This window comes from Larus michahellis, chromosome 18 (genome assembly GCF_964199755.1).
Source record: "Larus michahellis chromosome 18, bLarMic1.1, whole genome shotgun sequence".
Taxonomy (NCBI): Eukaryota; Metazoa; Chordata; class Aves; order Charadriiformes; family Laridae; genus Larus; species Larus michahellis.
Window position 1 is genome coordinate 4,360,284 of NC_133913.1, and position 15,970 is coordinate 4,376,253.

Below are 15,970 nucleotides of genomic sequence, written 5' to 3' on the forward strand. Positions count from 1 at the left end.
CAGTCAGTGAGTGTGTGTATAAAAAAACCCAAACCCTTCAAATTTATGTTTTATCATTCCTAACTGTTTATATTTAACTCAGCAACTGACATTGGATAAATGTTCAGTACTTAATTTAGCATACCATTACAAGTGGTCATGACACAAAAGGAATTAAAGGAACAAACCTGAATTTTGGAAAAAATCAAGTAAGCGATGGCAAGAAATACTAACATCAGAATATTGCTGGGGAAGTAGCAGTAGGGGATAATAAACATGTAATGGTTTACACAGGAAGGGCTTATAAATTTTGTTCCTGAAGAAGTCATCTGCACTGGCATCTGGCTTTTCTAGCATAGACTACTTTGGGATAATACCGCACTTCTCCGGTCTCACTTACAGCCCACTCATCCGCTGTACCCTGTCAAGAGAACCGGTGATGGGGCTCAGCAAAAATTCAAAATACGTGGGTCATCTGAAATAAGCTAATAGTTTCTATAGTGTTTACCCAAATGACAAGCACAAGAACAGCACACACTTCCTCCTCCGCAAGGAATTTCTGTCTGAGATAAGCTGGCATGCTCTTTTCCCTTGTGATTCACCTATCAACTGCTGCTTCTAAGTCCGTGACCTACCTATGCACAACAAAACCTCCATGTTGAGAAGTGGATGCAGCAGTAGCAAGCGCTTTCAAGACTCCTACTCAAAGGCAAGAAATTAAAATCTGTCCACTCACGCGAGTTGGTTAGTCATTTCTCCCTTTGCAAGACTCCTGGAAAGGCCACAAATGAGGCACAATGGCTGAAGTTTCAATAAAAACTGCTTCGCCTGATAATAGCTCCCATCGGGTCTTCCATAACAAAGCTAGCCTGACTCAGGCTGCCCCTACCTATCTCCTCTTCAAGCCTATCTACTGCCTTGCTTGACTTGTGCATTTCCTCAGCCTCGCCAAGCTCCCAAAAGTGATCCCTCAGGCCAGTCCATAATTCTTACATCGGTTGGTCTCCATTTTGTGCTCTCCAACTCCTCGCATTGAAAGAGAGCCCTAGAATTCCAAGCTGCCTAGCCAGAGTCTCCAAAGCGGACTTACAGCGACACACACATTGCAAAATTTTTTTGCTCAATGACGGAGACACGCTTCATTACCTCGAGCCAAGGTAGCCCAAGTTCTTCTAAATTCTGTAGCAAATCAAGAGATTTCAAAAGGAAAAAGTCAATCCTCAATTCCACTAAAAGTTAGTGCTGACTCCACACAGGCTTACACCAAAGTGAAACAGCTGAATGGTTTTCCAGTTACTCTGGTCCAGTGCTACTGTATAAATCAGGTTTAATTAACATATTCTTATCTTATTTCAAGCATCACATAAGTATGAGAATTACAGCCTGCTTCTTAATTGGGCTTTTGGAAAAGCTCAGTATTACAGCCAATAACGAAACCCCCAAATCACCTGGGTCTTTTTGCCACGAGAAGTTAATCTACTATCAGAAGTTCACAGGTAACCTCCCCTGTATCAGATGGGTAAGCAGGTTTGCAACAGGATTTGCTTGGCTTCCATTATGCCCCAAGAGTTCTCTCAGGTTGAAAAAACCGTATTTGTACTTTACTGATGGCAAACTGGACAGAAGGGTCACGCAATTCCCCCTAAGCCTCAGTTCAGGGGCAGAAAGAAAACTGAGACCCGACAACTATTTCTGGGCTCTAGTAGCCAGACAACACATTTGAAATAAGTAAAGTTGCACATGGAAGCATCCAAACAATTTTCAAGTATCTGGCATAAAGTCCTGGCACCTCTGTGGTAGCTGATAAATTCAATGCTAAGTTTCAAATCTCTTATTAACTAGTTCTTCTGGTGGCACGTGACACCTGTTAAGGACCTTTACTGTGCAACCACTTCCCTCCAAGGAAGACATGATTATTGTCAAACACAAATTCTCAACTCCGTAACTTCGCTGCTAAAAACTTTGCTAAGTAGACCACACAACTGGTACTTACTTAACTGACCAAGACTGCTAGAGTGACAAAGGAAGGGTAAAAACCAAAATAAACCCAGTAAATTCTGTTCCTTCTTAAGAGCAATTCTCTTTTTGCAGGCAGATGTTCTGCAGCATAAGTGACACTCTTCAGGTTATTTTCATTTCCGTCTTTACGATACCTCAAAGAGGGAGGAAAGGGAGCACTAGCTACCACCAAGACCAATACTTCTTCAATTCTAGCAGAGTCATCTGGATCTAAAAGGTTCCTACAGCACGACAGAGAAGGTTACTCTCTCTAGAAATACTTCAGCCTTTTTAATTTAGCTATAATGGAGGGATGCACACAACTTCATTTGAAGATCTTTTAAACACCAAGCTTGTAGAAGATACGCACGCTGCTGTGATGATCCACCCTGGATAAGCCTCAGACAAGCCATGTGCAAATACAGAGTCACCCATCACAACTACCTATTCCAATTCTTATCCAGGAAAAGTCTGTGGAAATGACAAAAATCCTTTGGAGTTAACCCACCTGATATCTTAAAGGCAGCACCCAAAGAGGGGCAATGGAGGCAGAAGATGAGAACAGACAAAATTAAAACAATGTTATCTACAGAAACAAACTACATTTTGTCTCCTGTACCTACTGACCCAAGGAAGATGTCTGAGATGATTAGTCAGAAAAACGCTTCAAGTGAATGTGCTTAGACTTTCCCCAGTAAGTAAACATAAACAGGAGCTAAATAAGCAGGAATACTGGTAGGTGTCAGATAGTCATGCGTTAATTCAAGGAGCCGCTCTGCAAATTTGGGGAAGAAGGCACTTTACCATATGGCAAGAATAGACATCTAAAGCATCACTGGCTTTTTGAAGCTATCTAGTGACCTGGATGAACCACATGAGTATAACAGTTGCCTAGAAACATTCCTTGCTCATAAATTTGTTTCCACGTATTAACTCCAAGCTTCTAGAGAAATATATTCTCCAACTACTAAGTAAGATAATTCATCACAGACTTGCAACAGAATTTTGAAGCATTTGGGACTGCAAACGACCTCAGTCATTGGGGTTGTGCCTTCAGCTACCACAGGAGGTGACAGCACACAGCTGTTTCCAAAACAGTTTAGGATTTCTGACCTCTACTACTGTTACTGGAAAGCTCTTCCAGAATCCCATGACTCTGATGGCTAGAAGCTTTTTTTCTACTTTGCAGCCTAAAAATTTATTCTAGATCAGCTTAGTCTCATTCATTTCTCGGAAACACATATAGTTGCTCTTTACTTGCAAACACGGAGGGAAAGTGAGCTTTAAAGTGGCAGCTGTATTAAGGACGTAAACTAGCGCGTTAGTTTTATGCAGGTCCAAAATGTACCCTGTATTTTTAAACGTTAAAGAATCCTAACCAAGCACACTAAGCGATACACCCAGTCGGTGGAAGGCAGGAAGCTCAGTTACAACTGCCTGCTGCCTTCACCCAATAGGAGAGCATCTAAGATGACATTTCTTCCTTTTATGCAATAAACAGCAACAGAATACCTTCTATCCCAGGAGGATGTGCCAGGCCCGGTCCCACTAGATGGCACTAACTTACTCTACGTAGCGTTCCTTAAACATTTAATTGGAGAGAGCTAAAAATCTTAGTTGAATCATACAAATTGTATCACAGCTTTCCCAATATATTCCCTTTAAGACAATGACCTACCAATGCCAGTGCGGAGCATGACGGACGGAGACTTGGGGGGGTAGGGAGGGAATTTGAAGCACCAACCTGGGAGGGAATGTAGTATCTGAGATTAATATTGCAACCAAGATTTGCTGCAACATAGTAGAGTCATGCTAATTCATATCAATGGTTGGCTGATCTATTGCAAATTAGCAAGTATGCAAGTAAATAAATATATACTGTTTGAAATAAGTGTAATGCACTTTAACAGTTTACTGACTAGTACAAAGTAAAACTCTATACTACATAACAACAGGTAAAAATAAAACTTGGTAACAGAACAGCTTTGCTCAAAGCAAAGCCTCCAAGAAATGAGGCTTTTTTACTTGGATATTCTTTAGGAACAAAAATGAGTTTTCAGTATTCACCCTACAGAGAAAGGGCATGTACTTTCTGCTCCAAACATATTGAAAACATACTTAAGACTTGCTTTCCTGTATCTTTTAAAGGTTATTAATTTATAAGGAATAGTTCCTAACATTCTTTGTGAGCACTGAGTACGTTGGCACTGTTTTAAAGCAACGACAGCGTCTATGCTTCTAAGTCTTAGCTAGTCTAGAAAGTTATCTGTACTGGTACAGCTAAAGATGTTAAAGTGACATACATGGCGGGAAGAGACAAGAAACAGATGAAAAAGTACATAAAAAGTTGTAATGTTGTATAAAACAAGTCTTTCAAGATCATAAATACCTTATGTAGCATAAGCTTTTATGCTAGTAAAAGCCTTAAGATTAAAAAAGTCTTAAGAGTGGGGCAAAAGATCAAAAATACCCCACGCTCTTACTTCAGTAACTGAAATTGTTATCCCTTAACAACTTCTAGTGTTAATCTTCCTTACTACACTACCTCACAGCTGAACATTTTACTTTCTCATGTTCCCTTTCAAAACTTAACCTTGTGTGGGTCCTGACTGAAGTACGGATCAGAAAGACAAGTATGAACTCAGACTAAGCCCTTTTTCAAGTCCTGATTGGCTTTGAATTTTTCTAAAGAAATACAGCACCTACAAAGTTTCTTCTTAATATAATTCTAAGAGGTTTCTGAAGATTATCTAACAATGATACGTTGTTTTACCATCTACCTTGAAGTTGTTTAAAACTCAGTATCTTCCTCAAAAGTAAACTCCTTATCACTGACCTAGTTTAAGAGGAGTTCTGCCACCATTTCATTGCTCTGAGAGAGACTACCAATTAGCACTACCAACAACATCTGGAGAACTAACAGCTTCATGCTAATTTATAAAGCAACCACACAATGTTATTATTGAAGCGCCTTACTCAAAAAAGGCAGCTACTGAACAGTTATGCAGTTGCACATGAGGACAAAGATGGGATTTTACTAGCAGGTTGTGGATCAGGAGAGCTTACCTTCAAATACTTTTGTGCATGTGTGTTCTATGCGACCGAGTACCCAATTTTAGCACGCTGCACTCACAGAGAAGTGAACAAATTCCTGAATATATTAAGTCTGGTTACATGTTGTATCGAACACAGTAAACTTGAAACTGTATCTAACAAGTGGCCAAATTCAATTCTCAAATGCATTCTTGGAGAAAGGAAGAGACAGGTGAGATTCCCACTTCCAAAGACGAAGTTGTCATGGTTTTTTGGGGGTGTACAAGCTGCCTTAAGATGGAGCAACTCCTAAGAACTTAATCAGAACCCAAAAATCTTCTGTATAGCAAAACATCTGCTCATAGAGATCCCATTTTCATTCCTCTTAAACATATTTCAAGCAAATTACCATTCAAAACACAACTATTAACACAAAACATTCTGCTTGCAAAGCAAAATTACCAGTGTAGAAATGAAAAAAACCAAAGTGCAGTGCAGGATGGATAAGCAGTCATGCCTGTTACCAACAGTACTCACGCTCACCTTAGCAACCCCGACTCCCGTGAACCTGGCCTCCAGTAGCTCCTGCCTTCGTGGGTCCAGGCTATGCAATTCTTCCATCATTTCTGCTGCTATGGGAGAACAACACTCAGATTATGCAATGCAAGGAACGGAGAGAAATTTAATATTCCGTGCCACTGACGAGGCTCAAAAGTGCCTGTTCTGCAGCATAACCATGTAGAAAGCATTTTCTTGCAAGCGAAATGCAAGATAACCATGCAATAATAACATGACTCTGCCACCATATTACTGTATTTAAACCATAACCCTGCTGGAGAGTTTCCCCTTCTATCTGTTGTACCAGCCATTTCAAGATCTCTAAATCCAAGAAACCAATTATGTCACATTCTCCCACTGGATGCTTTATTAGAAGGAAAACATGGGACCAGAGTGTTATGACTAAAAGCTTCAGAGCTTTTCATCCGTGCTGCATGACTAGCAGAAAAAAAAAAAAGCAAAATTCTTTACCCCATAATTTATTTTTGGCCAATCGTGGAAATACTACATCTCCCCAAACTCCAGATTTCACTGACAACAGCTTTGGTTCTTCCAAGCACAGAAAGGGGTTATAAGAAGAAAATAATGCTTGTTTAAACCTTTTACTTTATCAAGTAAAAAGACACCTCTAGATAACAGCTGCCTCTACATACTAGATGTACCTGGGGTACCTCCTGGCAATCCAACACAACGGATGCCATTATTTGAAGGGTTAAAAAAACCAACCCAGCATAGTTGCGTAAACAGGTTAAAAATCAGAAAATACACAGTTCGAATACTGAACTGCGAAAAAATGGGACAAATTTCAACGTTCATTATAACTGTGAATCACATCTTCCCAACTGCACCAATCAAGTTCATTTCCAGAAATGTCTGTTCCAGTTTCATTTTCTGGACTAAGGTAGAAAAAAAAAAAGAGAGATAGAAGATGAAGATTTGCTGTATAAAGAGCATATGCGATGAGGAAAGTTCTTGAAGGGCAGCAAGTGCCCTCTAGAATAGGCAGTATACAATTGTTCCTTTTATTAACTGTCCATTTTGTCCCTGCCATTTCCTCCAAACGCTGCAGATCTAAGTTAAGGGGGCAAAGCAAATCCATCCAGGGGCATTTACAACTGCTCTCCCAAGCCAGTAACAAGCCTCAAAAACTAATGGGATACTAAATGCGGTTATTAAAGAACCCTATTTCTACTATTGGTTTTAAAACCCCAACAAAGCTACAAGCCTAGTTTTCAAAACAGGAAATCTGTGCAGCGAGGAAAATGACAGGCAAGCCATGAACGCAAAGATGTTAAAGTACTCCCAGGTCTCTCGCCCATTACGGGGCACAGGGTGACCATCCGGGAGGGAATCGCATCCCCACGCCGGGATGCCGGCCTGGGGAAGGGACGGCCACAAGTTCCCGAGCCTTTTCCCCCTCCCCAGCCCCACGGCAGGGCCCAGCTCCCTCCCGGGGCCTGCCCCGGACCCCCCTCCATCCCTCCCCGCAAGGGATGGCATTCCCTCCCCGGCTCCTTTGCGGGGTGATTTTCAGCACCTCTCTCCCATCCCACCCCCTCCCCTCCCATCCTCCCTCCCCACTCGGGAAACAGAGGCACGCGTTTCAAAATAAGCCGGTGAGTGAGCAGCCTTGCCCCACTGCCAGCTGCTGCACCGCCTCGGCCTGCCTCCTCCTCCTCCTCCTCCCCGGCACCCCAGGCAGCACCGCCTCAACTCCCAGGCCGGGGATCCACAGGCCGTGCCCACCCCTTCACCTCCCCCGCCGGCCCGGGGCCTCCGCGCTCCCCCCGGGCCGACCCCCCCCGCCTCGTTCTTACCCCCCGCCCGCCGTGCCGGGCCTCGCTGCGAGCCCGCGGGGCCTGCGCTGCGCCGTGCCCCGGCGAGGCGGGCACCCGAGGCCCAGGCCTCGCTCCCGCCGCCTCGGGGCACAGGCCTCGGGCCCTTCCGCCGTGACCCCGGACCGGCCCCGACGAGCGTTTAACAGCCTCCGCCCCTCGCCTCCGCCGCGGCCCGGGGTCGCTGCCCGGGCTCCCCCCGCCCCACCACACCACCACCGCCGCCCCCGGCTTCGCCGCTCCCGGGGCGGCCTCGGGCCCGGCGCCGGGGAGGGAGGCGAGGGGGGTCCCCGCGCTTCTCCCGCCGCCCCCGGGCTCTCTCACCTGGCGCTGCCGCCGCCGCTGCTGCTGCTCCTGCCGCCGCCCCGCCGCTCCTCTCCCCTCCTGCCCGGGCCGAGCGCTCCCCGGGCACCGCTCGGATCCCGCCGCCGCCGGGGGCAGGAGCAGGAGGAGGAGGAGGAGAAGGAGGAGGAGGAGGGGGAGGGAGGGAACCTGCTGCGGCGGCGGCAGCGGCGGCGGCACAGGCGGGAGGGGGAGGCCAGGGGCGGCTCCGCGGCCTCTCGTGAGCGAGGCGCCGCCGCCGCTGCGGGCACCCGGGCTCCACGCGGGGGAGGAGGGCGGAGGGGAGGGGGGCGGCGGCAGCAGTCGTCGGGGGGGAAGGTGGGGGCTCGCCCCTCGCCGGCTGCGGGGCGGGGAAGGAGACGGGGCAAGCGAGAAGGGATGGATAGGCCGCGGATCCCCGGCCTCGCGTAAGAAACCTCGCCGGGCCGGGCTGCGCGTAGACCGGAGGCGAGGCGCAAGGCCTGGCGGGCAGGGACAAAGGCCCGAGGGAGGTTTAGTCAGGCGGCTGCAGCCAGGCAGGTGGGGAGGGCTCGGGGCGGGGGGGGGGGGCGGCGGGGCGCGGGCAGGTGGCGGGGCCGGTGCTCGCCCCCTCCCCGCGGCGCTGGGCCCGGCCCGGCCCGGCTCAGATCGATTGGTGCACACACACACTCTGGTGAAAGCGCGCGCCGTCTCGCGAGATTTGCACGGCGGCGCGAGGGCGGGGGAGGGGCGCGGAGGGCAGGTCAGCGCGGGGGGGGGGCAGGTCAGCGAGGGGGCGGGGCCTAGGGAGGGGCGGGGCCTGCGCTGAGGGGCGGGGGGCAGGGGCGGGGGGGGCAGCAGGTACAAGGTGGGGTCAGTGGGCGCTGGGGGTCAGGGCAGGCCTGGGGGGAGCAGGAGGCCTCGGGAGGGTCACAAAGGCCTGAAGGGGCGGCAGGAGGCCTGGGGGATCCATAAAGGTATGGGGAGACAGGGCAGGCCTGGGGGGGGGGTCACAAAGGCCTAGCGGGGGGCAGGAGGCCTGGGAGGGCGGTTACAAGGCCCTGGGGGGGGGGGGCAGGAGGCCTGGGGGTTCCATAAAGGTATAAGGGGACAGGGCAGGCCTGGGAGGGGGGGATCACAAAGGCCTGGGGGACAGGGCAGGCCTGGGGGAGCAGGAGGTCTAGGAGGGTCACAAAGGCCTGGGGGGGTCCACAAAGACCTGGGGGGCAGCACAGGGTTGGGATGGACCATGGAGTCAGGATGCCTGTGGGGGTCAGGGGGCGGGGGGGGGGGAAACAAGGCACAAGGTGGGGTCAGATCCAGCCTTGGGGCGTGGACAGGCGAGGGGGGGGGGGTGCAAGGGCAAAGCCGGGGGGTCAGGGCAGGCCTGGGGGCATTTCCCCCTCAGGGGAGCAGAGGATGACCTGCCCCCCCCCCCCCCCTTCCCCCTCCTCACTGTCCCCAGAGTGGGGGGTGTCCACCCTCTCTCCCCACTCTCCATCTCCCATAGCCAGGAGCCACCTCACTCCCAAACCCACCCTCACCCCCCTGAGGGAGGGGGCAAGGACACCCCAGCACCCCCCAACACAGGACACCCCCAAGCCCCCCCCGGGATGGGGGCCTGGTCCCGTTTGCCCCCTCCTCAGGGGCTGAGCAAAGATGGATACACAACCCCGGCAGCTCCCGAGAGCCATTGTCCACCCTCGCCTTCCTACGGCCAGGCTGCCAGCGGGGGGGGGAAAAAAACCCAGAATAGGAAAATCATCAAAATAAAGGCTCATCCTGGCTGCAAACGAGTGATTACATCGCCGTTTATTCGCCTTTCTCCCGGGTGGCCTGGGCCGAACGCGAAATGCCGCTGCCGGGTGTTGACGCCCGCTCAGCTTTAAGGCTGAATCAGCTTTCTGAAAAGCAAACAAGCAGGGGAGAAAGGGGAGGAAAAAAAAAAAAACACCAAACCACCCGAAAACCCCGAGGTTTGTTGGGAAGGGAAGTGGCCGGGCCCGTCCGAGGGGAGGCAGGCGCGGATTAGCCATGGAGGTTTCCCCGAGAAGGGATTGGCGGGGCAGGGAAAGCCGAGGGACATCCGTCACCTCCGTGTCACAGCGCGTCCGACAGTGAGCGATTTATGACCCAACTGGAACCTACCAGTTTGGCAAACGCGACGATGCGGAGGAGAAGAGCTGGCGGAACGGTGCGGAGAAAAAACCCGCTCTCGCAAGGCAGCGGGGGGAAGTCGTATTATTTAAAAATTGTGAATTTATCGCGCATCGAGCCCGGCCTTATTTGTTAACTTGAGGTTGCAAATGGCTTTCGAAGCGCCTGTCTATTCTCGCAAGCTATGTTTCCTGTGCTTTAATCCGTTTTGTTTTGTGTGGGTTTTTTTGTTTTTTTTTTTTTTTCGGTAGAAGAGCCACTCCAGTTTCAGCTCCTGCTGCGTGAGTCACATTTTCAGCACAACCAGCGGCAGGAATTTGTAAAATAAATAAATAAATATCATTTTGTGTGTTGTGTTTTGTTTGTTTTTTTTTTTTTTTTTTAAAGAAAAAAAAAAATTCTAGAGTAAATATTCCATCAGCTGGTAAACTAATCACTGCCATTTAGGAGAGCGCTAATTAGTACCATTCGCAGTTAACATTGTTCGGGGAGGTATAAATTTCATTTGCGCGTTTCTGTTTGATGGTGGGGGGAAGGAGGGGAAGATCTGGGAGCCCTTACACTCCACAAAGGGACCCACTTCCCCTCGGCTCTTCTGGACCCCCGCCGCCGCCCCGCGAACGCCTCCACCTTCACCCCCTCGAGCGCCGGGCAGGAATCGGGTGCCGTAACAGCGGATCTCTGGCACCATCTGCCCGGTTTTGTGTTTTAGGGGTGATGGGGGTCGCTTTGATCTAATAGTTCTCCTGCTTTTTTGGAGGGAGCTTTGCTGAGGCTCTTCCTCCTCTCCCACGCGTTGTTGGCGATCACATCGCCCTCGATCTTTTCCGATAGGATAACAGAAAAAGACCGTGGGGTTATAATTTCCTAACGGCGCTTTGCTCGCTATCGCTTTCACCGAAGTCAGACACATCAACGACCCTGCTCTTCTGCCCTCTGGCAGGACCAGATGCCCAGGGAGGTACCAGCCTCCTGGAGAGTTTACTGCAGGAATGTTTCCTAAAAGACATCCCGCCGATTTCGGACATGGGACCTGTGGCTGCAGTCCTGGGCTCTGCCGGGGTCAGGCTGCAGAGGCAGGTGGTGACTTCTGATAATGAACCTGATAAGCTGAGGTTGCACCATCCTCCTCTCGTGACCTGCCCCTCGCCCTGCCCCATGTACCTCGGTGCTCTGCAAAAGGGTTGGAGTTTCTCTTCTCGCTTGTGTTTCAGGGATGGAGCACGTCCTCTAAAGTATGTTTTGGGGGGGCTTTGGGGAGACAGCCTGTGGGGCTTCCTATCCAAGGGCTCCACTGGCTCAGCTCTGCTCCTCGATTTTCAGTCCACAAAGCCTTTCTTCTTCTCCTTGGCCAGCCATACAATCCCAGCCCTGGAGGGGTTCAAGGCCAGGCTGGACGAGGCTTGGAGCAACCTGGTCTGGTGGGAGGTGTCCCTGCCCAGGGCAGGGGGTGGGACCGGATGGTCTTTAAGATCCCTTCCAACCTGAACCATTCTATGATCCTTCCCTACTCGTCTGCTGCAAACTCAAATACCGTCCTCTCCACCTTCGTCCTCCAAAGAGCAGCTCAGAGCAACACTTCCAGCTGCAGTTTCCTTTGCAGGACATGGCAGCTCGTCTTTCTGTGGCGCAGAAGAGAATCCAGGCATCAAGTTGAAACTGTGTTTCTGGCCACAGGCATAAATTTTGGAGCAGCCTTTAAGGGTACGTCCTGCTGTCTGCTGAGTGCCAGATGGGTACAAGAGGATTTCAGACAAGTTTATCTGACAGCCTCCGTAGGATATAAGTTACCAGACAGATTTCCCAGGGCAGCCAGAGCCCGTAAGTCAGCAACCTCCGAGGTTTTTCCTCCTGCAGTCCATTTCCATCCTTTGAGCAGGGATGCACCACCCATCCCAGCCTGGTACGTCTTCCCGTGCTGTGACGGTGCAACCAAGAGCGGGTTCCCTGCAACAGCAATGGTCTCTAAGGTAAAAATATATTTATCGGTGATAACACACAGCACGCTTGGACTCTTTGTTATGGTGTTATCTCCTGCGGGAGCTAATCCCCCAGGTTGGGACTCAGCAGAGAAGTGGAAGACTGTTGTTGTTTTTTTAATTCTGCTTTCTCAACAAGAAGAGCCAAGTTATTAGAATGCGCTTCTGGCAAGAAAAGGTCAGTTTGTGACTTTCCGTTTTTACAGGGAAAGGTTTTCTAATTCAAAGTGTCTGGAATATGTAAATATTTAATAATTTTGTATAGGAAATTTTTTGATTAATTTAAAAATTCTAATGTCAACTTTTAAGATACTACTTCTAAAAGCCTATAAAGCATCAAAACTAAAACAATGCTTAAGGTTAGGAGGCCGAAATTCTATCAACCTCAACTTGATTTTCCCCATGGCATTTCAGTTTGTGAACGGTTTCAATACGTTTGACTTTCTGGCCCAGCAAGAGAAGAGAATATTTGGATCTCCAAGAATTCTCATGCAGGAAAACTCCTCCTTCCGGCCCGCACTCGAGTGACACAGGAAAAGTATTCCATTTCCCCCCCTCCTTTTTCATTAACTTCGTAAGAGCCCCTGGTGCTTTTAGAGGAGCTGGTTTGAGCGCTGGCGACGGGATGGTTGTGAGTGACGCAGTACGTACATGGACAACCAAATATTATCTCATCCATGGGGGCAAGCCAGCCCTCCTACACCATCGTCTCCGCCAGACTCCTCCCGTCCAGCATCCTGCTCTCCAGGTCTGCCATCAGCCAGTGTTAATGCTTCCCACTACATCCCCCGTGGCAGCTCTCGTCTTCTTGCACTGGTCTCCTTGGACGTCAGCGATCTCCTTGGCACGTTGCACTTGATGTATCATGTTTTGAAGAACTCCTCAGCTGCAGCAGCCATTTTCTGTCACTGAATTCGGCTGGAGCAGTCTCCGAGAGCTCCCCTCCAGCCAGCACGGCGCACGCAGCAAAATAAGGGCAAAACCCCTGCCTTCGCATCACAGCTTTGCTTTTAACCCATGTTAGATTTCACCAAAATTAGGTAAGATTTTATAGAGATTTGAACACAGCGTGTAAGTTCTTTGTCTTGAATTTTGAAAAGATAAAATGCCAGAAGTCAAGCTCCTGATCTTTTAAATGTGGTTTTGGTGATTTTTCCTTTGCCTCTGCTTTTTAGGCTTGTGAAATACTCTAACTACATCTTTCCTAGCATTTCTGTACTGCCATGAGGTCTAGAAACGGATTGACATGATGTAACACATCCACAAAAAAGAGAGCCGAGATTCCTCAGTTATAACAAGGATGCTGGGGAGTTGAGAAAAGCATCAAAAAGCCTGAACCTTTAAAACACAAAAGCTGGCATCAGTGATTTCAAATCTGAAAATTTTACGGACATTAAGAAAAAAAAAAAAACCAACCCAACAACGAAAGCGTTCAGCACTCAACAGGTTTCCTAAGGTTTTAGCACTGGGGGGAGATCTCACCTCCAAGCACCACATCCAGAAGAGCCAATCCTTGTCTGCAGAGCAGATTCTGTTGTACCTGAGGAGGGATGAGTCGCAAGTGAAGGAGTATTCACAACATCTCCCCCTTGCGTGGACTGAGCATCTAGTAAGGGCAGGGCTCCCTCCCGGCGCAGCCCTTCCCTCGCTAGGAACATTAAAAGGGTCTCTCCTCATTTTCATTAGACCGGGAGAAAGTTGGTATCTCACCTACTCAAAGATAACATGCCATCGCCTGACTCCTTCCTGAGGCCATTCGGAGAGCCTCCACCCTCCCACACAATGGAGTTTATCTCGGAGGTTGTTCCTGCCCCTCCCTCTGTCTACACCTTCAGGTATCCCATTAGGGAGGCTTTGATACCCGAACCCAGTAGGAAAGCATCCAGGTGGCTCAACCTCCACACAAGCAGCAAGCCAAGCGCAACCTCGGAGCCGTGCCCTGATCCCAGGGAGCGCGTGTCCCGTGTGCCGGAGGAGGGACGTGGACCCGCGGCAACCACCACGGCCCTGCCGAGGGGAACCAGAACCCACTGGGCTTTTTTATTTTCCCCCGCACGCACCTGAAACGATGCGATTCTCCTTTACGTGCCAGCAAATCCTTCCCTGTCCTCGCTCACTACCAGCTTCCTAGAATACAAGAGGGTATTATCCTCAGCAGGATTTGCCCCCTGCTTCTCTTCCTCCTGCATAAAACGGGCATAATAACACCCTACCTTACAGGGCTTTTGAAAGCCTCAATTAAACAAACTGCTCTGAGATTTGTGCAAGAGGAAAATTAAATCAACATCCTATTGTAAAACTAGAGCTACTGCATGCACGTTTCTCTGAGTATATTCAGCCTCTGTGTGAATGTCTGTAAATACATACCAACCTTCACAACCAGGCTCGTCTCAGTAGGGAAGAAGTCACTTGAAGTCAAGGAAAAGCCAGATTTAGTTTTCCATGCAACCTTGATCGACCTCTTCGCATCCACCCTTGGCACTGAACGTGGAAAAAAACGTGCGGCTGTGTAATTTCAGAGTGTCGTGTGCTGTGCCTGCCTGGGTGGTGCTCCCCAGACGAGGGGCACCCAGCGCCATGCCTTGTGCTTGGTCCCATGGATGAAGAAGTCTCAGGGGAGGATCAGCCAATTTTCTCCCTACATGAGGAAAGCCACATCCAGCGCCCCTGGGGCGGCGCCGCAGGGTACCTCTCCACTTACAGTCCTAGAGCAGATCCCCTGGTGCTCCCTACGCACGACACAGAGGTGTCAGCCCGGCCTCTGCGACCCAGGACTGCAAACAGCAACTCCCCACATCACATGAGCTGAAAGAAAGTTTCATAGGCCAAAGGCTTGGCCGCCATCCCCCAGAACTCCTCAGATCCTGGGAAAGCACCCCCAAATAACATGAAAATGGAAGCCTACAAACCATTAAAACAACCTGAATACGGCAGTCATGCGCGCTCTCCACCCCAAAATCAAGTTCTTGTTCACAGGCTGTGTTGGCGCTTGCAGTGAAGACTCTTTGGAGTTATTCAATACCAGGGAGCGTGTCTTAGAGCAGCAGGGTCCAAACCTCACCAGGATGTTCTTCCTTCCTGGAGACAGCCATGGACCAACAGGCTGGGACCTCCAGGCAGGTGCTGACACGTTAGATTTGCTAGTGATCTTTGCCATCAACGCTTTCCAATCACAGCGAGTTCCCACTCATCCAACTGTGGGTCAAAGACTATTTTCAAAAGCAAAAGCCTTCCCTGGTGGGACACCTCCCGTCATATCATGCAGCCTTTGGGCAGGAGGCAAAAGCAGAGGCACACACATGGCTAAGCTTCTCTTGCTTCTCCCTGCCTGTGCTCCAGCCAAGTTGCCAGGTCCGGACAAAGGTAGCTGCATCCTATTTAGTTGAAATAAGCACTCACTGTTGCCTACACAGGTAATTTCCTGCACTGTGTCCCACTTTCTCAGCAACACAAGCTCCCATTCAGCCAGGCACTTGCGCACAGGAACCTACTGCCTTCAGCAAGAGCTAAGCACAAACTCCAGAGCTTTGCTGATTAAGCACAGAGCTGACAGTTCCTTTCCCTCTAGAGCACTTCACTTTGCAGGAGAGTCCCCCCCACCAAAAAAAAAATAATTCCTCCTTCTTCCTCGCTTTTTTAGTAATTTCTATCATGCCCTGAAAACATATGCAACCACACTGTTAGAATCAGAATCCTACGGACGTTGTGCAAAAAGACGCGTGCCAAGCACACACAGCCCTGTCAAGGAAGATGAATAGCTACAAGAGCAAAAGTGACCCCGATCATGAATTTTCTCTTCTGGACTAATTTTCCCCAATATGGCACCAAACCAGAAGTGGTGGCACTGCTCTGATTGACAAAGCAGATCCAGTTGACCTACGAGGACAACAAAGAAGATTGCATGACTCAGTTTCCCTCCACCTGTCTTTACGGAGGTGCAAGGATGCTCTCCAGATCCCTTTATAACTCGATCCCTGCAGCCTCAGCCTCATCCGTGCCCTCACTTTTAGGCACTGAAACCTGCGCATCTTTCATGTGTGCTCAGGAAAAACAGTTAAGTTCAGTTTGGATCTGTGATTCCTGCAGGGAATCCAACTGGGGACCAGCCGGGGCTCATCCCAATGCCAACAA

General features: G+C 49.6%; 1 protein-coding gene across 13 annotated transcripts in view; it reads right to left on the reverse strand.

Annotated features, from left to right (window-relative positions):
* The window catches only part of TLK2 (tousled like kinase 2), a 45,072-nt gene extending 36,841 nt beyond the window's left edge, over positions 1–8,231 (reverse strand). For 2 of the 13 annotated variants that reach the window (XM_074561705.1, XM_074561703.1), the window contains exons 1-3: positions 7,728–7,855; positions 5,554–5,642; positions 3,656–3,721 (exon numbers count right to left, since the gene is read on the reverse strand). In XM_074561705.1, coding sequence (XP_074417806.1) covers positions 3,656–3,721; positions 5,554–5,634 — 147 coding nt within the window. In that variant the 5' untranslated portion in view covers positions 5,635–5,642; positions 7,728–7,855. Of the gene's footprint in view, positions 1–3,655; positions 3,722–5,553; positions 5,643–6,039; positions 6,057–7,385; positions 7,526–7,727 lie in introns of those variants that run through there. The other 11 variants (XM_074561706.1, XM_074561696.1, XM_074561704.1 and 8 more) reach the window with 9 other exon arrangements.
* Positions 8,232–15,970: the final 7,739 nt, after the last annotated feature.